Genomic DNA, 22,719 nt, shown 5'->3' with positions numbered 1-22,719 from the left:
ACCTGAAGTATATGTGTGAATGTCTTTCTTGTCTCCTCTGTGTCTGCCTTTAGTGTTGCAAATACTTCATTAGCATCATGAATTAAGCTGTGTTGCCAAAACACCAATTACATGAATACATATTAACATCAAAGTCAGTGGTGCAGAGGTATCGGAGCCTGTCTGAGAACAAATTAATAAGCTGAGGGATAAAATGCTTTTTTACTTAAGGTCTGCTTTGAAGTACTTTGATTATATACTGTGAGCCATATGAATTAACCATCTCAGATTTTAATACAGGTATATTTTTCTTCATGAAACAAGATGCGATAATTAGAAATTCTGCTTTTTTTTACCAACCAGACTGACAACATTGTGACTCAAACGGTGATAGTATCAGCCTTCTACACCAACACATAACTTTTAACACCTCTTTTTTCTTAGAGTTATAGTCATCTCTTGAGTGTTTGTATGTGTACTCGTGCGGTTTTCATCAGTAATGAAATTTACTGTAATCAGAAAAATATATATTTCTATGTAATAAAAAAAACACCACAAAAAATGTTTTGGTTTTATTTAAATGTGACTACATTCGAGATGTAGTTATCCATTCATTACATCTCTGCCCACATTAGGCGCATTTTAAACATGCATATCATTTGAGTTGAACAGACAAAACTAACCCTGCGTTCAGCAAGGCCGAGAACACCAAAGAACGAAAACGTTTTCTTTGTTGCTTGCTTAAACAAGTATTTGTAAAGAGTTCACTATCAGGACGCTTTTCAGCACCAGGAACGAGACAGCGCTCGCGCGCGCGCGCACAGACTTTAGTCTACGACAGGACCAATGACTTTCACTCATTTACAACACGGGAGGCTCCGGGGAAGGCGTCAAAAGCACCTACGAGACGGTGGAAAAGGTAACAAACTCGATACAAATGAAGTGTTATCCTAAAAGCTTTATTTAACGGGAAACTTTACTTTGAACCTGATTAATGCTTCATAGTGATAGTACGGTTTTTGAAGTGTTCTTGCTTTGTGTTTGGGATTGTATTTACTGAATGCAGATTTTAAGGTTACGAGGCTTGTTGTCTGTGTTTAGGCTTTATGCCTCCCTCAGTGAACTTAATTTTACTTTTTTTCCTGGAAAGACCCGTTAGATGTGTTGTTAACCCGCGCCAGTGTTATTTTTCTGGGTTTTCGTAACTAAATTCCCCTGTGTTGTCTTACTGCTTAACTTGTGCTCACAGAAACATTCCATTAGATTGCCATAAAATGCTAAAAAGTAATGACTAGGAATACACCAAAAGCCATACATTCTCTTTTTCAGTAAAATCTGCTAAAGATTAAAGTCCAGGTTTTAGGAACTACTAAGGTGTCTTTAAAAGTGAAAGCTATTATTTTTGACATGCTTTGTTGCTTGCTGAAATAAACTGCAACATTTTGCAGCCGTTAGCGTTAGGCCTACATTTAATAGGGGTATGTGCATATAGTGTGTGAATAGTGTCCCTATATTGTATAACATAATACTGAAAACCATAACTAAATCTAAGGCTTGAATATAATAGCTAAATGCTGAGTCTTAAACCTTATAACTAAGTCATAGGCCGTATAAACATGGGGCACATCTTGCCTCTAGAGATCCCCCCTAAACCTGCATTTTTCATTAATGGTGAGCAGGGGCCTGGTTGCAAAAGTACTTCTTGTTGTTCACCTTTTAAATATTGACCAAGATTTAGGGGTAAGGAAATCACAAATTGTTAGCCACTTTTCTGTGCTTGTTAGCAACCCTCTGCTTCTTTAGCATGTAATGGTAGTCTTGGACTCCTTCCCCAGTCTTTTCTGAAATAATTGAGGCCTTAGTCCATATGCTGCCTATGGTACATATCACATTTTCAGAATTTTTAAGTAATCTCTGCAGCTACATATGGCAAAATGCATACCTGAATTTACAACTAGCACTTCATTCACATACAAGTACTGAGAAACTGAATAAAAAAATTTTTGGCCCTACCTTGTGTTTTTCCACTAAAATATATTTAATATTAGCCTTATTGGGTTTGCTCAATTACAAAATCTATATTTGGAATCTGCAGGATCCATTGGACAGTTGAGAGAAGAAAAGGGGCAGTGTCTGCAGATAAGCCAATCTCTCCATTTCAGCAAGCCAGATGGATTTGAAGACGGGCAGCTGCTGATTAGCCTGGAGGATCTCCTTGTCCAGGAGAGTGGTCCTGCAGAACTGTGACTCATCTGCTGCTATGCACCGCTTAAGGACTACGGTTGTAAGGCTTTGGCCTTTAACGGCTGTACAAATGGCCCAGAGCCTATCAAAGCCTGTACCGTTGGCAGTTAAACAGGGCTTAAGGACATCTCAGCCCGCAAGGCACCTGAACACACCTCTAGCTAGTGAACCCTTTCTTAATGGCACTAGCTCTAACTATGTGGAGGAGATGTACTACACATGGCTGGAGAATCCAAAGAGTGTACACAAGGTACAGATGAATTTAATTCTGTGTTTGATGTCGTTGTCATTTCTGCAATTATATATGTTTAAAATATGAAACTGCATGTAAAACCAACCAAGTGTCTTGGTTGGCAGAGATGACCTAATACATAACAGTGAAAAATAACTCCACCTCCATCAGTTACAGACAGGTATTAGGTTGCCTGGCATGGGACCAAAGTATGATGGTGATTAACCCATAACTGAAAAGGTGACTATGACACAGTGTTTAAATTTGTATAAAGGAGCAGAAATTTATGATGAAATTTAAAAAGATAAACAGAAACAGATTTTGAAAATAAATTGGGATGTTGGTGGTGGCTGGAGGGGAGGTCGAAAAATGGAAAATAATAATAAATAAGTACATAAATAACGACCACTAAATACACATGTAAAGAAAGAAAGTTGACAATTTTACTAAAACTTGAAAATACAAAATTTTCACACATGATCGTCAAGACACAAAATTGTCCACACCTGTACTTCTTGACATGTTGCACAGTGACAATCCACTGAAGACACATTATTAGTGGAAATCCTGGAATTTAGGTGATGGAGCTGCCTGAATAGAGTGTAAAGGATACATGACACACTCAGTGTAAATGCAATAGACAACTACCTGCACTATTCTCACTTAGACATCACACAGAGTGTGCACTATGACACCAGTCTACATGATGAAATGCAAAAAACTGTAGTTCCTGGAGTGGCAACTTGAAGTTGCCTGCATAAATTAGTCAGTTCACATAGAATTCCATGGTTAAGTGGCCAGCCGAACATTAAAAATGTTTATTGTCCAGTCCAGAAAACTATTTTGGTGTCTATTGATAGTTTCCCCCATTATAAAAACTGCACAGTCTGAGATTTTGTTTTATAACTCATCTTGTCAGTTGAAAGTCAAGTGTGATGTAGTTGTAGCCAATAGCTGGCTCCTAGGCCTTACTGCATCTAATTTGGTCCTGCAGTAAGGTACAGATTATCCAGAAGTTTGTGCTTCCATTGAGGTGAGTACAGTTGTAGTTACTTAACACTAATAAGCAGATATGTGTGGGTGGAGCCATAGTTTCTCAACTTGTTTGGTAGACATGGTACCGTACCCTTGCTTTCCTCTCTGACTCTCCTCCAAAATAAAAGTATAGCAGCAACCAAAATGCTTACATTGATAAATTAAAATGTGGATTCCCTTAGTCAGCCTGGGAGAATCACTGTACGCTTTGCACTAAGTACATGGTGAAAAGCTCGTAATGTAATGACTCACACTAAATTGCAAGAAGTAGTCACTCTCCTGCCCTCACACGGATATTAACTTGGGGTACAATTCATTCTTAATCTCTACAGGAGTGTGAGTAAACTGCCTTCAAAAAGTTATGTGTTTTCATTTTACCTACACTGATTTTTGTAAATCTTGCCTCATTGCCAGTTATGGCAAATGCTCCCGATAACAGTGACTTGACTTGAGTCTTGCTTAGTAATCACTGTTTAACCTAACTACGTTGGTGACAGGCTATTAATTCATGTGACTAGTTAGCATATTGCTGAGTAAACTGTCTCTTTCTTTCTCTATGCAGTCCTGGGATGTGTTTTTCCGTAATGCCAGTGCTGGGGCTCCGCCTGGTGCAGCCTATCAGGGCCCACCACACCTCAGTAGGACTTCAGAAAGACTGTCCAGTGCCCAGGCACTGGTGGGGACTCAACCCAGTGTGGAGAAGCTGGTGGAGGATCATCTAGCCGTACACTCACTTATTCGAGCATACCAGGTTAACTGCAACCACACAGAAAATGTTTTGTGTCTCATTATTGTAGAGTTAGGGTTTTTTTTTTTTTTCATTTTAGTTTCTGGAAGTGACACAGACTGTGTTACAAAATGCAAAGATAGTAAAACCCACTTCACATATATCATCAGTTCTCTGCTATAATCTGCAGTGAAATGATAAGGAAGCAAAATTAAAGTAAGCCTTTTCAGTTTATTCATAAAGGAAAAAACAAAAGATTAACAACTTTCAGTCTGGTGTTTTACTCTGACACGGTACACTAAAAGTAATTCTACTTTAGTTCCTTTTGCCATTAACTACTGCACAATATTTTCTTTAGTAGATTGTGGAAAGTGCGAGGCAGGTGTTCAATGCCATGGTCAATAATTAAGTTGCTGTTTATAAAACCTTACTCTAAAAAATTCAAGGTGAACGTGAAAACTGACCAAGAGCAGCTATCACCACCAAATGAGGAATAAATGGTATTTGATTTTTCGAAAATTTAGATGACTGATTGTGGACATAATTTCAGCCTTACATCCCGAATTGGCAATGTTGTGACCTCAGATTCATCTGTAAATTGAATGCTTAGTTTCCATTATTAAGAACCCTCAAATAGTCCAAGACTACACCAATGCATTATGCATTATTGGACCATTGTTCATGCAAGTCTGAGTTGATAATGGGATATAAAGAGACAGTTTCTGCCTTTGGAAATTGTGTTAGAAACTCATCAGAATGGGGAGCTGTTGTGTTTTAAAATGACACAAACGTACATACAGGACCTGTGTACGTTTGTGTCAATATTTTTAAAGGTGCTATTGGCATGATATTCTTACCAGATGTCAATAATAATCCATCCAGTCCACACATACAAATAAAAGAAACCATAGACCCATAAACTGTGTATTAGTGAGAAATGACACAAGGAAAAGTATTGAACTGAAATATATTTACTACTTGAAAATGTTCCCTCTAAGCCTGAAGGGAAAAAGAGGGAACAAACACATGTAAGGGAAGCTCTTAAAACATGTGGTTATCCTAAATGGGTTTTCATCAAGTCAGCAAAAATGCACAGAAAAGAAGACACCAACTAGGGAGGATCAGAAAGACAAACGCAACAATATTGTCATCCCCTATGTAGCAGGTTTTTCAGAGAAACTCAGGAGAATCATCTCCAAGCACGACATCCCAGTGTACTTCAGACCCAGCCACACACTCAGACAAAAACGGGTTCATCCCAAAGACAAACTCCTAAACACAAGCTTAACAACATATTATATGCTGTACAGTGTAGTGAGGTTTGCTCAGACCTCTACATCAGAGAGACCAAACAGCCAAAAACACATGGCACAGCACAGAAGAGCCACCTCGATGGGACAAGACTTGGGTGTTCATCTGCATCTAAAGGACAGGTCACTCTTTTGAGGACACCAATGTTCACATCGTGAAAGAAGCCATCTATGTCCACTGTGAGCGACCATCTTTGAACAGAGGCCAACTGCCATGAACAACTGAACAACTGCCATCTATAATCCATTGTTGAGATCCCTTCCCAGACGCCTTAACGCCCACTCACATTCTGGGCCATTTCACCTGAGGAAATCACATGATAGGGTTTCACAGTGGGTTCACCCGAAGCTTTGGCTGATTGTGACCTACACCCGTTTTTACACCTTAGTCTGTGTGATTAGGTAGAGGATCAATAAGGGGTCCATGACCCTCTTGGGGGACTCTAGGGCTTAAAATCTGGGACTCTCCACCAGTTGATCTTAGAACTGAAGAAGAATCTCGGATGAGACGTAAAACATCTTCAAGAAACGTTCTAATTATTGATTCATTTCCGCTGGTGTCATGACTTTCCATGCCTTTTTGCACCTCCCTTTCTTCATGTGTTCAGTACTTTTTGTCTGTGTCTTTTCAATTTACAGTATTATTAATGTTTTATTTATAAACAGATTTATTTATGTAGTTATTTATGTTAAGAATAAAAATAATTAATAAATAAATGGGGAAGAATACACATAGAAATACAAAAAAAAAATCAGTGAATGAAATAGCTGACATATAACCATTATAATTCCAATTTTCCCAGTGCACCAAAAACAGTAATGGACACTTTCAGTATCAATAATCGATGCATTGAGCCATATTCCCTTCTGTGTAGGTAAGAGGGCATCACATAGCCAAGCTGGATCCCCTGGACATCAGTTGTGTAGACTTTGACGATGCCCCCTGTACTATTGGTTTCCAGAACGTCGGTGAGAACAATAATCCTGTTGCATGTTTATTCATTTTCTCTTTTTTCCGCTGGCTTTTCTTTTCCTGTTATTTTTATACTTTGATCCTTTTTGTCATGATATATTTGATACCTTTAATTGTCCCACTGCTCTTTTATCACTGATCCACTCCTTATGTACCTTCACCGACCCATTTACCCTTTCAGTTTTCTTTATCAATGTGACAACCCTGCTTTCTTATCTTTTAGCCTCCCTCCTCTTTTATTTACTATCACAGGCCCACGCTTTGTGTGTGTGTGTCTGTCAGAGAAAAAACATGAGTGTCAGTGCATGTGCATTTGCCATAAAACATACTTCTTTGATATTATAACTAACTATAACTAATAATAACTGTCTTGCAGCAAGTCACCCATGAAAGAAGGTGTGCTTGTTGGCTCCTGACAACCTTTGCTCAGTGGCCAATGAGGTCAAGCAGGACTTTTACAGGCTTATCTAAGTGTGCTTCAATAAAATGTTACTATGATTAGATTACAGGCAGAAACTACTTGATTATGTTACATCATCAAAGAAAACAAGGCTAGGTTTTTATGTGCGAGGTAGTTCAGAAAGGCAGAAAAGTCTAAAGATCTCCTATGTAACACGCTGACTGGGATGTATTGAATTAATAATCCCCCATGATAAGCAGAGTACTCTGTACTAATTTGCTGACAGAGATGCACAAAAAGACATAGATACAACAAGTTGCCCTGCCCCTTGTCTATCTAGTTTTGTCTTATCACGGTTTGGTGTGACGAGGACATTGCATGCTTAGATAAACACAAGCCACTCTGACGTCTTAGACCGTGTCTCTTCACTACATTGGCGCACCATTTGACCAGTAAACTTAACCTACCTTCAGCTTTAAGTACATTGCTTCTCATTATGTGTGGTTTCTGTGACTATAGATTGGAGCTTTAAAAAAGAAGGAGGGAAAAAAAGCATTAAAAAAATAACAGAGTTATGTATTTATGACAGGTTATCTGTTTCTTTCCAGGCAAGTTATTAGGAAATTACAGACCCATAAAACCAAGCTAAATGAAAAGTTAATATTACATAATGACCATGGTTCAGGAGTTTAAACCATGGATGCTGATATTAAGGGGTGATTTGCCTGACCTTGTTTGGCGAGTTAATTCAGAGCCTCGGGGTTTTGAGAAAGAAAGCTCTGTCATTTTGAGAATGTAATCAGCTGAGATTTGATGCTGCAGCTGCTGTAAAAGAGCTTTGGCCCCTGATGAATTAAAGGATAGAAAGAGAGATTTGAGATTTTAAGCTAAAATGTTCCTTAAAGGAAGACTTGACCAGTTTAATCCACAAAGATCAAACTGCTTTCGCTGCTTGTGAGATTATGTCAAGAGAACTGCATAATGGGAAATAATGGAATCATCTTGTGTTCAGGTCAGGTTGTAAGGACATATGATATGTCAGTCATTTTTAAATCAAATCAAATCCCTGTACAGCTCAATGCAAATATTATAGACAGGGGTTTAAGTTCATATGGATTCACACAGGGTAAAGATAAAAATCTTTGCAAAACTTACTTAAGCATTTTTCAGTCAAAGAAAAATTATTATAGCCACTTAATAAAAAAGATTGCAAACCATTGATGTTTCTTTGTGAATGAATTTAATTCATTTTGTTATAATAGTCAAAATGCCAGAGATAAAAAGCAATTTAAAGGCGTGAAAAGTGGCTTTACCCTGAACCTTTGAGTTAGGCAATTCAAAATGCTGTGTACTTTATAAGACATAAGATGTAAAGAAAACCCACATACATACAAAATTGATAGAACAAAGTGAAACAATTAAAAAATTACCCAAACTAATAAGATCACTAAAAGTTATGTGTAGCTGTTGTTTAACTAACAACTCTTCATGCAGAGTCTTCTACCTTAGTGTTTTAGCTGTCGCATTGTTGGTCTTTTGAAGCCAAAAGTGTTACATTTGGGCCAGAGGGTGGAAGGCTTGGTTAGGAAGCTGCGTTTACAAACTGTACAGATGCATCTTCTACATACACAGTTCTAAGTAACAGGCTAATAACAATTTCACTCACCTAAACTGGAATACTATATCTTGGATGGGCTGTATTGTTAAAATGTCAGAAACACTAACACGATACATACGTTTTCTGTCGACTGTACCATTGTTTGTCTGCCTCATTTTTCTATTCTAGAAGTTGCCATTTGGTTTTGTCCTATCAATTTCACAGCCTACATATATTGTGCGATGATGGGCTGAAAGAAAGATTTTTTATTTCATTGTTTACACTGCAGGCATTTATGGGCTGGCTGAAAGTGACTTAGATAAGGTGTTCCGGCTTCCCACTACCACCTTCATTGGTGGGAATGAAAGTGCTCTGCCTCTCAGAGAGATCATATACCGCCTTGAGGTAAGGATCATATATATAAATGCTTATTTTTTAAACACAGAATGTGATGATCCAACTTGTTTGATTTCCAATGTCTTTGTGGTATAGATACCCATATAGATGCTGATTTAGATACCCATATATCAGCAGATACACACAGCCAAGAAAAGTTGTAACAGGAACCTCTTTTTTATCCAAACTAATACAAACGTAACTTTTTTTTGTCTCTTAGAGAGCTTACTGTCAACACATCGGTGTAGAGTTTATGTTTATTAATGACATGGAACAGTGCCAATGGATCAGACAGAAGTTTGAGACTCCAGGAGTCATGCAGTGCACTCTGGAGGAGAAGAGGACCCTACTGGCCAGAATGATCCAGTCAACCAGGTGTGTCTGTGGTGCTTCACTTTCTTAGTACGCCTCAACAAATAACTAAAAGTTTAAAAGGCCTTTCTCAGTCTGATGGAAGTGTAAAGTTCCGAGCCACAGTGTGAAACACCACAACCAACTTTTTGCAGGTTTGAGGAATTTCTCCAAAGGAAGTGGTCTTCAGAGAAGCGCTTTGGCCTGGAAGGTTGTGAGTCGCTCATTCCAGCCCTGAAGACCATCATTGACAAGTCCAGTCAGAGTGGAGTGGAGAGTGTAATCATGGGAATGCCACACAGGTGCCATGGCTATGAATTTTACCTTTTGCATATCGATGACCAGCAAATTCAGTTCTAATTCAATTCAATTTTATTTATGTAGCAAAAAATCACAAAAACAGCTGCCTCAAGGCACTTTATATTGTAAGATAAAGACCCAACAGTAATAGAGATGAACTAGAGAAAACCCCAACGATCAGATGACCCTCTATGAGTAAACATGTTGGCAACAGTGATAGGGAAAAACTTCCTTTTAACAGGAAGAAATCTCTTCCTATTGCAGGGTAACTAAGGGAAGATCCAGCCCAAATTTTATGCTGTGTTAAAAAGGAAAGTTTTAAGCCTAAAAGTAGAGAGGGTGTCTGTCGCCCAAGTCCAAACTCTGAGCTTATTCCACAGAAGAGAGCCCTGAAAGCTCAAGGCTCTGCCTCCCATTCTACTTTTGAGTACCCAAGGAATCACAAATAAACCAGCAGTCTGAGAGCAAAGTGCTCTTTTAGGGTGATACAGTACTAAAGCAGAGATTTGCAAAGGTGTGCCAATATAAAACTCTGAGGCCTTTTTTGTTGGAGATGGTGTTAGAAGTATAGGAGGGGTAGAAGATGGGCAACAACAAAATTCCAGTGCAATACCTCTAAAATGCAGTAAGGTGGAAGTGTTGCAAGTTCCTCTTCTAAATTCTTGCAGGGTCTGGTTCTGAGTTCCTTGAGGGTTTGATTGATCTTGTTTTTTAGTGTGGGTAATCTAGACTCTTGGGGTAATCAGGACTGTGCAACACCAGGCAGAACACATTCCCTCTTAGGCAGAACGGAAAGAAAGGAAACACACACGCAAAGAAAGCTCTTAAATGCACAAGAAAGAAGGTCAGAAATCAACCAGGGAGAAACAGAATAACAAATGGAACAGCATTGTCATCCCTGCTGAAGCAGGTTTATCAGAGAAATTCAGATAATTTTTCCAAGCACTCCAGACCCAGTCACACCCTCAGATAAAAAGAAAAGGCTTGTTCATCCCATGGATAACGCTCCCCTACATACATAGGTCAGAGTGGTTTTACAAGTAAAATACCCAACAATGCAGTGGTGTAAAGCACACAACCTGTTCACTGAAGTGACGAATCAAGCTTCTCCATCTGGCAATCCAATGGATAAGCGTGGTTTTGTCAGTTGCCAAGAGAACAAAATTTGCCAGACTGCATTGTTCCAAGTGTAAAGTTTCATGGAGGAAGGTTGTTTTTTTTTTTTTTTTTTGGCGGGCTCGGCCACTTCCAGTAAATGGAAATCTTAATGCTTCAGCATACTAAGATATTTTGTACAATTTCATGCTTTGTGGGAATAGTTTGAAGGTGCCCCCTTCCTGCTTCAAAATGACTCCATACCACTGGGCAAAGTAAGTTCCATAAAGACATGGAGAGCGGGTTTGGTGCAGAAGAACTTTGGTGGGGACTGGCCTGCACAGAGTACTGACCTTAACTTAATAGAACACCTTTGGAATGAATGCAAACCAGGCCTTTTCGTGCACAGTCAGTGTCTGACCTTAAAAAATATAGTGTGACTGCAAAGGGTGGGTAGACATCATATTAAACCCTGTGGATTAAGGTCTGTGAAGGTTCTCAGTCATCCAGGTCATCGTAGTCAAAGGAGCTTGCAAAGAAAAGCGTCTGGACTTCTTTAAGTTGCTTGAAGACGTTTCACCTCTCATCCGAGAAGCTTCTTCAGTTCTAAGGTCAAATGGTGGAGAGTCCCAGATATAAACCTAGTGGGAGTAACCCCCCACAGAGGGACAAAAGGACCCCCTGATGATCCTCTAATCGCCTGAGCCAAGGTGTGAAACTGGGTGTGGGTCCCAATCAGCCAGAGTTTCGGGTGTGTTCATTGTGAAACCTGGCCCCACCTTATCATGCGAATTCCTGAGGTCAGATGGCCCAGGATGTGAGTGGGCGTTAAGGCGTCTGGGAAGGGATCTCAAAACTGGATTATAGATGGCAGAGAGTTGGTGTCGTAAACCCCCGCCTCTGTTCAAAGATGGTCGCTCACAGTGGACATAGATGGCTTCTTTCACTCCTCTTTCAAACCATCTGTCCTCTCTGTCCAAAATGTGAACATTGGCATCCTCGAAAGAGTGTCCTTTATCCTTAAGATGCAGATGGACTGCTGAGTCTTGTCCTGTGGAGGTGGCTCTTCTGTGTTGTGCCATGCGCTTGTGAAGTGGCTGTTTGGTCTCTCCAATGTAGAGGTCTGGGCATTCCTCGCTGCACTGTACAGCATACACCACATTGTTAAGACTGTGTTTTGGCGTTTTGTCTTTCGGGTGAACCATCGGGCCATCTGACCTCAGGAATTCGCATGATAAGGTGGGGCCAGGTTTCACAATGAACTCACCCGAAACTCTGGCTGATTGGGACCCACACCCAGTTTCACACCTTGGCTCAGGCGATTAGAGGATCATCAGGGGGTCCTTTTGTCCCTCTGTGGGGGGTTACTCCCACTAGGTTTATATCTGGGACTCTCCACCATTTGACCTTAGAACTGAAGAAGCTTCTCGGATGAGAGGTGAAACGTCTTCAAGCAACTTAAAGAAGTCCAGACACTTTTCTTTGCAAGCTCCTTTGACCTGTGGATTAAGAATATGATTTCACTCAAGTTCATAAAGTTGTGAAGGCAGACAAGCAAATACTTTTGGCAATGTTGTGTAACTCGACAGTTAGCAGCTTGCAGCTACCTACATCATAGTTCTTTCAGCAGGTGTTAAACGCAGAGTACAAGGATGTAGTGTACCATGTCCACATATTGAGAAAGAAAGGCCCCATGCACCAACACCAGAGCTGAACTAAAACTGTCTACAAGCTTCTGAAATTTTTTTCATCCTCAGCAGTTTACACAAATGATCCCCACTCTTACTGGTTGGTATTGTCTTTTGGTCATACTGGGCAAGTTCAAGTACAAAATGACCAGACTGACCACAAAAAAGACAGCTTCAACTTGGTTCTCAGCTGCTATTCCTCAGGTGCTAGTATAGCCTGACTGAGCTGCATTGGCCCCTCAGAATGGCGAACAGAGGAGCTTTAAGTGCTGTGCTGGAAGTGGAAGGCAGGGAGAACCAAAGGGCAGAATCGGGACGGGAACTACAGCCAGAGGAAGGCTGAGACTTGTCGTTCCATTCCTTGTTTTGTTCATATAGGTGATTGTCTACACTAATAGTAAGAGCCACAAATTCATTTAAACTCTTCAGCTCATCACTGGTAGCCAATTCAAACCTGTTGCATCTCTGTTAGGAATGTGCAGAAATGTGTTACAAAGGTAGAATTACTGTATCTTTATTGAAGTGTTTTTATTCCTCTTATGTGTCTTCAGAGGCAGACTGAATGTGCTGGCAAATGTGATCCGGAAGGAGCTGGAGCAAATCTTTTGTCAGTTTGACTCTAAGTTAGAGGCTGCGGATGAGGTTTGAACATTATTTAGTTAGATTTAGTCAAGAGCAATGAAACAGATTTACACAAAAAATATAACTATGACAGTGCTTGTGTTAATGATAACAACTGATGTTTGGAAAATGTGTTTAGGCACATGAATAACTTTAAAAATGATTGACACTCTTTAGCTGAGAAAGCCTCTTTTTTCCAACCAGAAGGTATCAATAGTAACTATGATGGGGTCCAGTTAAAAGTGGGGTACAAATTAGTAGTGCTCCCCATCTGTCACACAGAGACAGCAAAGAGGTGGTACTAACTAAACCCAGAGGTGAGAGGTGAACGATAGCTGTTATTAAGAAAATGTTATGTAATCAAAATCAAACAAAAGTGGAATCAAATCAAATCAAAACCTGAGAAAAAAAACAAAGTAAGACACCCGTTCAGCTTTTCAGCAGTTCTCATTCACTGCAATTATGGCTTACACAAGTACGTTGGTTAGGTTAGCTGTTAAGAACAAGCTAAAAAGCCAATGTCAGTATGCCATGCAATTATTAAAATATGTGACCTGCCACATGTATTTAACTCTAGCATATTAATTCAACTGTAGACTGATGGCTGCAGAATGCAGAGGTATATCTAAAAGGGGAACATGCAGTGGCACAGCACCTTCCTAAAATATAAATTTATTACATTAAGTGCGATATTACTATGTTTTTATAGATCAATAAAAGTAGCAGATTATTATGTTGGGTTATTAAATTCAGGTTAACATTAGCTCCACCTGCAATATTAAAATTGTGTAGGCCGTCTATTGAATAGCACATGTGCACATATGTTATTAATAAAAATAAATAAAGATGAAAGGTTCAGCATCTGACTTTGTGCTCTCAGGGTTCTGGCGATGTGAAATATCACTTGGGGATGTATCACAGGAGGATGAACCGGGTCAGTGACAAGTACATGACATTGTCTCTCGTGGCAAACCCCTCCCACTTGGAGGCCGTTGATCCAGTGGTGCAGGGAAAGACCAAAGCTGAGCAGTTCTACTGTGGGGACACTGAGGGAAAGAGAGTATGTTGAATTTTTTTCTTTACCATATAAACAGAAGACAATGTCTCCGTGGATGTTTTCCAATATGTTTGCATTTTGGTGAATCATTTTGCAGGTGATGTCTATTCTCCTTCATGGCGATGCTGCATTTGCAGGTCAGGGTATAGTGTATGAGACATTCCACCTGTCTGACCTGCCATCCTACACCACACATGGTACAATACACGTGGTGGTCAACAACCAGGTATGGACTGTTCGATTCAGTTTGTTACGTTTAAAATTCTTTCAGCAGTTATCAAGTTTATGGTATGGACAGGTATTTCAACAAATAGATCACTTAATGGTTATAATAATAATAATGGTTTTGTAACTGAATTAGTTTTCCCCAGATAAAACTAGGCTTCTGGAGTATGGATTATTGAATATACACTAAAAGTACTTTTGAATTGACCATAATACTGTGTATTTAACACTGCGTGTGAATTGCTAGAATTGCAGTTCCAGTAGTTAAAATGAGCACAGTGTCATAACTGTAACTGGTTTTAATATACATGTGTGTTACTCTTGCCCACATAGATTGGTTTTACGACAGACCCCAGGGTGGCTCGTTCATCTCCGTACCCAACCGATGTAGCTCGAGTGGTCAATGCACCCATCTTTCACGTTAACGCAGATAATCCAGAGGCTGTGATGTATGTGTGCAAAGTTGCAGCTGAATGGAGGAACACATTCCATAAAGATGTCGTTGTAGACCTGGTAAAAATGCTTGTTATTATAACTTTTTGTTAACCACCAAGTAAAATGACTCTGACTGAAACTGCTGTTATTTAAGAAAAAATACTTTGAAAACAGGAAACACTTTTACTAACTATAACCCGAAATAATGAAAGTAAATCTGTGAACAAAGCATAAAGTAGGAGTAAGCATGTTTCCAACATCTAAAAAGGGCATTAAGCCCCATCTGACCTTAGAAACATGACGGTTTAATTCAATTCAGTCCAATTTTTGATTAATCCAATAAAGGATCATTTGTTAGAAGCAGTCTAGAAAAACACAGACACACACACACACAAATGAACTAAATCAAGGTAAAAACTTTAAAAGTGAGGAGTTTAGAATAATGGGTAGTAGTAGTTTACAGTCAGGTGAAGCATGATGATACCCTAATGGCAACAAAAAATAGAATAGAATAGAATAGAATAGAATAGCCCTTTATTATCATTGTACATGTACAATGAAATTGTGGAGAATGAAATATTCATTCTCAGGGTGCGTTCAGAAAAGGCTAGAATACCTGTTGCTATCTCAAGGATTAGTTGGTTGCTAAAAGAAGCTACGTCTATTTGCTTCACTTATCTTCCAGTTATCTTAGACTTTAACAATACTGTGTGGATGTGAAATGAGCCAGTAGAAGAAAAAATAATAGAGTCAAAAGACTAATTAAAATGATAGATGGTGGGATCAGCTGTTGTCATTTAAATGGACTGTCACTTTACTGCACTGTGCCAACAAGTGTGCCAGTCAGTACTGACATACTAAATTTTCATACAGCATACAGGATCAAATAGGTGATCAGAAAAACAAACATAAACATTTGCCTCTTCACTCAGGTGTGTTACAGACGGAACGGACATAATGAGATAGATGAGCCCATGTTCACACAGCCGCTGATGTACAAGCGCATCAAGAAGCAGAAAGGAGTCCTGCAGAAATTTGTTGAAAAACTCATTGATGAAGGAGTCGTCACAACTCAAGAATATGAGGTAAAGCTACCTGCACACCTGTGCTGTAGATGGTTATGAAGCATGCAAATTGTAGACAAAGACACAATATAACTTCTTCTGACCTCCAAGTGGATTTGATTTTTGGCTGCAGTTTTAAACTCTATCACACATTTAGCTTGAGCTTACTCAGTCCGAAGATGATGATCATTGTCAGGATTTTATACCAAATGAAAAAGCTCAGCTAATTCTTTGAGACTGATCAAGTAACACACAGATTTCTCATGTGGACAGCTGTCACTGACAGTCAACTCCAGTCTATATGACGTAATGGACCTTCTCAGCAGGTTGAGTGTTAAAGTGTGAATTTTAGAGAGCCATTCAAGAGAGCTAACCTCAAGTTTTCTGAAAATCTTGTGAATGCTAAAACTCGAGAAGGAAGTCACTTAGGATTTTGTAATTACCATAGGTGTGTCTACTAGGAGGCTGCCACCAGTATTTTACTTATACTGTTGCTATCAGTTACTAGATTAAAAATCACAATGAAGATAAAAAGAAAGACTAAATTTTCTCATTAGATGCCCAACTTGCATTGATCTCTTGCAGGAGGAAGTAGCCAGTTATGACAAAATCTGTGAGGAAGCTTATACTCGCTCCAAAGATGAAAAGATCCTACACATCAAGCACTGGCTAGATTCACCCTGGCCCGGTATGACTACATGTTGTTAATGAAGCTAAACCATTTCTGTGTGTTGTTTTTTTAACTCCCTATTTTGTCAAGAAATTAACATCAAACACAATAAATTAAGACAGAATACAATGAATACAACTGAATACACAGAATATTTTTGAATCTTGGGCAAGAAGGGCATCCCATGCATGCCTCTTGCTTTTAATGCTTTTGTGTGTCTGTGTATTTAGGCTTTTTCACACTGGAGGGTCAGCCTAGAAGTATGACCTGTCCTTCGACTGGCATCAGCGAGCAAGCGCTCAGCCACATTGGCAACATTGCTGCATCTGTCCCAGTGCAGGATTTTGCTATACATGGAGGTGCCCTCACGTCTCGTGTGACAAAAATGAAGATCCACTGAATGTACTTTCAAGCTGTTTTAGACCTGGATTTTCTGCATTGGTGTTCATGTTGTAGGCTTGAGTCGTATCCTAAAGGGACGTGCAAATATGGTGAGCCAGCGACTGTGTGACTGGGCTCTAGGGGAGTATATGGCCTTTGGCTCTCTGCTCAAGGAGGGAATCCATGTGCGTCTCAGTGGTCAGGATGTGGAGAGGGGCACGTTCAGGTAAGAAATAGATGTACTATCTATGTACATATTTATGTAGCCAACTTCCTAAGAATAAAATATCAAGAGGTGATTGCATCTAAATCTCTTTGACCTGTGCTTGTATTAATTTCTTGCATCTTATCTCTGAATTAAAAAAAAAAAAAAGGACAAACTCAGTCATACCACTCATTTTTTTCTGGTTATATTTCACAGCCATCGACACCATGTTCTTCATGACCAAAATACTGACAAAAGGATGTGCATCCCAATGAATTATATCTCCCCTGATCAAGCTCCTTACACTGTGTGTAACAGCTCTCTATCTGAATATGCAGTGCTGGGTAGGTAACATAAACACAATAAAGTACCAAAATCTGGTGCGTTTTGCATGCTTCTTTGCCTACCTCGCTCTCTCCCACAGTACCTGAAGTACAGTATTTCACAGTTGAAGTGTAACTTTTCAATTTGCTGGCATGTTTCAACATCAAGGCTTCCGTTTCATTCTTCTCTCCCATGTGCAGGTTTTGAATTAGGCTTTGCTATGGCCAGTCCCAATGCACTGGTTCTATGGGAGGCCCAGTTTGGAGACTTTCACAATACAGCCCAGTGCATCATCGATCAGTTTATCAGCTCGGGACAGGCCAAGTGGGTCAGACAGAATGGCATAGTGTTGTTGCTTCCTCATGGCATGGAGGGAATGGTAAGAATTTAATCTACCACATTCCACATGTATCTCAATTTGATTTGTCTCACCATCAGAGTTTGGGATTGTATTACCACCTTATAATGCAACGCCTGCCTTGTATCGATGTCTTCTTGATTTTACGAATTGTTATATTTTTAATACTATTCTATGGGCTTGCACTGTCAGAGCACAAATCACTTATGTCTCTGTGTAAAACTGTGGGGTACTGTGTTGTACTGGAACAAAATGTTTATTCTGTCCATGGTAGTAAAATTATTTTGATGCAAATGAAAGGACATATATGGATACATAGTGCCTTATGTGTTACTAATAAACTTGAGATCTGCAATATCACATATAAACAAACCTTAAATACACTACAGGAAAGAAAACTGCATCACATTTGTATTGCTTCCATTTCCTTTTCATCACAGGGTCCAGAGCACTCATCTGCACGCCCTGAAAGATTTCTACAGATGTGCAATGATGACCCAGATGTATTCCCTGTGAGTTTGTGTCAGAATGTCATTAAGGAATCATAGTCTGTCAAGTAAATGATTTTCAAGTCTGAAAAGAGAAGGAATTTCAGAAGTTAAATCAGCATTCTTTTTAATGGCCAGCAGGGGGAACTCTACAGCCAAAAACAATCTGTATCTAGGGAATCTATGACCTAAGTAAACATACAACATTATCTTCATTTTGTGCATTTTGAGCATGCTTTAGTGTAAGCCTGTGTCATGGTTGATATGTTTCTCAGTTATATCAGTCCTTAATCAGCCCATCTGGTTTTAAAAAACTTAGTTCAGCTAGAGGCTTCAACAGCAAAAACAATGGGTGGCATCACAGTAACTACGTATGTTAAGGACAGAGTGGAACATGCAGTGCAGGTTGGATTCGTATTTTGCCACAATTAAAAGTATCTTTCTGTTTTTCTTTGGACTCATTAGTAATTTTCCGTCCTCTTCTGTCTTTGTCAGAGTCATATTTTTTATTTGATTAATTTACCTTAGTACCTAAACAAATTAAATAATTGGAACAAATAATTCTGTTCTTTTGAATTTTTGAATTAAATAATTGTATTGTGTACATTTTGTCATCAGGTTGACTAAACTTTTCTTATCTTTTTTAATCTTCCACGTAAAATTTTGTATGTTGTATTGTAATTTCTGTTTGTTTTTTTTACTTCATTGTATGTTGGCAGAAACTGTCTGAAGACTTCGCCATGCATCAGCTTTATGACTGTAACTGGATTGTTGTGAACTGCTCTACTCCTGCAAACTACTTCCACGTTCTCCGCAGACAGATCCTGCTGCCTTTCAGGAAGCCCGTAAGACATATATACCAAAACATGCAAGATAAGAGTCAATTGAAATTATGAACATGTTCTATGCTCTGTCTTTAATCGCAGCTCATAGTACTAACTCCAAAGTCGCTGTTGCGCCACCCTGAGGTTAAGTCCAGCTTTGATGATATGCTTCCAGGTGAGTACAGATCAGAAAAGTGCACAAGAACTTTTAAAATATTTGGTTATTTTCTGTTTTTATGAATTCTGTCATGCAGGCACACATTTCAGGCGTCTAATCCCAGATAATGGGCATACAGCCACCAACCCTGAGAAGGTGAAGAGACTAATTTTCTGCACCGGCAAGATTTACTATGAACTGACCCGGGAACGCAAGAACAGAGGCATGGACGAAGCTATTGCTGTTGTACGCATCGAGCAGGTAATCAGTGTTTTGGTAAAACTGTTGTGTAAGTCTGTAAAAAGCTGAAACTGAATCTGAGACTGTGGAGTGACTCGTTTAGTCTAATGTCAAGGCAATTTCACACTTCACATACTTCACTGCTGTACAGGTAAAACAATGGTGGCATGGCCTTATAGTGTGCAGTATTTGTCTGCCTTAAGTCAATCACAGCACCTTGTTAGGCAACACCGCACAGACTTCCACACCAAAAGTAGCAGAAACTTGAGTGTTCATTCCAACCACATTGTGGCATCTTTCTTTTTTTGGCAGCTGTCACCATTCCCCTTTGATCTGGTGAAAGAAGAGGCTGATCACTATCCAAATGCAGATTTGGTTTGGTGTCAAGAAGAGCACAAAAACCACGGCTACTATGACTATGTCAAGCCCCGCATCAGCACCACCATCGGTCACACACGCCCCATCTGGTAAGTTTGACTTTAGCTGACTGTACACCTGAAGACAGGGCAGTATACCAGTCCATTTACCAATATGTTCACTATTGTTCGTCTCCACATGTCTAAACCACCATGCTTGTCTCACTAACTATGTCTTTAAACCCTCAATCTAAACTGTCCCTCTGATATATCTAATCGAGTCCATTCTGGTCTTTTTGGTTGTCCCAAACCATACATCATAACAGGTCTTACTAGTCTTGTAAAACTTCCCTTTCATTTGTGCTGCCATTCTTCTGTCACATATCATACCTGATTTATCGTCCCTCTGATATAATCATTTCTAATCCTGTTCAACTCTGCCTTTTGTTTTTGTTTTTTTAGTGCCACCCAACTATAAAACTTAGCAGGTCTGTCTGCCATCTATTAAACATTTCCTTTCATTCTTACTGCTATCCTTCTGTCATACATCACCCCTGACACTTGCCTCCACTCACTGCACCCCATGTGCACTCCTATCTTCACCAGTCTTGCTTTGGATGGTTTACCCCAGATATTTAAACTCATCCACCTTCACTGTTACACTTGTCTCTTTCTAATTCACACACATGTATTCTTCATGTACCTTCTTCTCCCCAGTGCATACCTCTGCAGACCCTCATTTCCCTGATGCCTACTTTCACTACAGGCTATAATGTCAAACATCATAGTAGACACAGCCTGACCTCATCTGTCAACCTGTCCAAGACCAATACAAAAAGGAAGGCGCTCAGTGCCAATCCCTGATGTAATCTCAGTCCCACCATGAACCCATCTGCATCTTCTACCACACACCTCACCACTGTCTTGCATGTCCTGCACTTGCCTCACATATTTCTCTGCTATTCCTGACTTTGTAGTACAATATCACATTTCCTCTTGGCACTTATATGCTTTATCTAGTGCTACAAAGACACCGTGCAACTCCTTCTGACCTTCACTCTTTTGTAGCACACTGCTGCTCACTGATAGTCACCTGTCTTTGTCTTCATGGTCATCAGTTTTTATTTATTTGCACATTTATCGAATGCTTTAAAAAAAAAAAAACATTCACACACACTATCATTATACTTGGGCACATGGACAGGAGGATCCAGGGTTTGATCCCCTGACATTTTGACTGGTAAATGGATCACCCTACCACCTAAGCTACAGCCATCCTGCAGGACACATTGAATTGCATCATGAGCAGTGATATTATAGTAAACAGGAGTGAGAACTCATACATCATTTAGAGGCCATGTCAGTACACAAACACACAGCAGACGTTTAATGTTGTGACTTTTAAATGTTGAATAAACTCACAGCCTCATTCCACTGTTCTTCACTCATATTTTGTGTTTAATTTACTCCCAAAAAGAGGAAAAGGCATCTGTAAACAAAAAAGAAAGACCTGTAAACCAGGTTAAAGGTGATTGTTATTGGCAGTATTGTTCTTTTTTTTTTTTAATGTGTGTGTGTGTGTGTGTGTGTGTGTGTGTGTGTGTGTGTGTGTGTGTGTGTGTGTGTGTAGCTATGCTGGTCGTGAGGCTGCAGCAGCTCCAGCCACTGGAAACAAGCACACTCACAAGATGGAGCTGCAATATTTGCTGGACACAGCACTGAACTGAATCTACATTGATACTAAGGGCTGATGATCTCCCACCACTCTGGGATCTAGCCTATCTGCAGAGCTTCAGAGAATCCAGACCGGCTTCACCATTTTCCAGAAATTTTACGTCATTGTGTTTTTACTTCAGTATTTTTACAGATTAGAATTGTAAACAGATGTAATCTCAAAACACACAATGACTTTTAACACTATTACCAACTATTACAATCTCATGTTTACAGTGAAGGATGCCACTAGAGAAAACTCTGATGATATGCCTGTAATCCATCTGTGAATTTAGACAAATTACAGTTTTAAGACTGTAATATTTTATTTTTCTTATATTCAGTCAGATAATTAATCCAGATCAAATCTTCAAATAATATTATTGATGTGTGGTATACTGTTTTGGGTCAAACAATCAGAAACATTCCCCAAAAGTTGATTCTGTTCATCTGGACCTAGTGTTTTCAGTGGGAGATGCATTTCCTTCGGTGGTGCTAGTTTCAGTCATTATGCAAATGTACTGTTTATAAAATTGGGGAAACCTGCAGTCAGCTGAGACTGAAGAAGTCACTTGACGAAACGTTTCTCCCACCAAAAACGCTTCGTCCAGATGAACAGAATCAACCTTTGGAGAATTACAAAATCAGAAACATTAATGATGTTCATATTTTAAGGAAGAAAACGAGGATAGTTCTTTTCTGGCATTTTAGCACACTTTGCTCCAGAGTGGCTCCAACAGATTTCAGAAACAACATCACAGGTCTGTGGTCCAGAAAAGTGCAGTCCTAAGTATAAAGAACTAACTTGTATTTTTAATATTATTATACATATTCTGTTTTCATTGATCTTGGCAAATAAAGCTTTTTGAATAGTCCTGCTTTTGCTCTTCAATATTTCACAAATATATAATTTACAATTTTGCACTTTTTCTTTTATACATGTAATCAAGAAGCTGCAGAGAAGTCAGTCACCATTGTAACCAAAGATCTTCTAAATACTCAAGATCTCCCAATCATGCTCACGAGAAAGCCCCAAATAGAATTTGTAGATTAACCTCATTTTTCTTTTGGACATTTTCTTTCACTTCTTTCTAAAGAGTAGAGATGAGAATTCACAATGAGTCACTTTACAATGCAAGGAGCTGCCTCTTGATCACCGTCATCTTTACCCACCACAGCCAGCATACATGGCATACAAGATGGCTCAGGTGCAATTGTAGTCCTGCAGCAACATTAATATGATGTTGCAGGATCAACACAGTCCTATCACATAC

General features: G+C 39.4%; 1 protein-coding gene across 2 annotated transcripts; it reads left to right on the top strand.

Annotated features, from left to right (window-relative positions):
- Positions 1-694: 694 nt before the first annotated feature.
- Positions 695-22,309, top strand: ogdhb (oxoglutarate dehydrogenase b). Of its 2 annotated transcripts, XM_082540115.1 has the most exons (24): positions 695-898; positions 2,075-2,473; positions 4,053-4,241; positions 6,403-6,496; positions 8,787-8,902; positions 9,114-9,268; positions 9,400-9,546; positions 12,879-12,969; positions 13,829-14,008; positions 14,103-14,231; positions 14,564-14,743; positions 15,598-15,750; positions 16,315-16,417; positions 16,630-16,758; positions 16,856-17,006; positions 17,202-17,329; positions 17,510-17,688; positions 18,108-18,179; positions 18,875-19,000; positions 19,082-19,154; positions 19,234-19,397; positions 19,689-19,843; positions 20,195-20,220; positions 21,363-21,435. In XM_082540115.1, exons 2-23 carry the CDS (start codon positions 2,240-2,242, stop codon positions 20,208-20,210), a joined length of 2,964 nt encoding a protein of 987 aa, XP_082396241.1. In that variant the 5' UTR covers positions 695-898; positions 2,075-2,239; the 3' UTR covers positions 20,211-20,220; positions 21,363-21,435. The 2 variants fall into 2 exon arrangements, with proteins under 2 accessions (XP_082396241.1, XP_082396240.1); XM_082540114.1 differs by lacking the exon at positions 20,195-20,220 and having other exon boundaries at positions 21,363-22,309.
- Positions 22,310-22,719: the final 410 nt, after the last annotated feature.

Source organism: Aulonocara stuartgranti, assembly GCF_965226115.1.
Source record: "Aulonocara stuartgranti genome assembly, chromosome: 7".
NCBI classification, from domain to species: domain Eukaryota; kingdom Metazoa; phylum Chordata; class Actinopteri; order Cichliformes; family Cichlidae; genus Aulonocara; species Aulonocara stuartgranti.
Note: the sequence above shows the minus strand (reverse complement) of the source record. Positions and strands in the feature narration are given on the sequence as shown.

Excerpts from the sequence above, each read along its gene's own strand:
- ogdhb (XM_082540114.1), top strand. The coding sequence starts at position 2,240 with ATGCACCGCTTAAGGACTACGGTTGTAAGGCTTTGGCCTTTAACGGCT. Across the intron at positions 12,970-13,828 it reads AGTTAGAGGCTGCGGATGAG|GGTTCTGGCGATGTGAAATA; the intron begins GTTTGAACATTA and ends TTGTGCTCTCAG. Across the intron at positions 17,007-17,201 it reads GTGGAGAGGGGCACGTTCAG|CCATCGACACCATGTTCTTC; the intron begins GTAAGAAATAGA and ends TATATTTCACAG.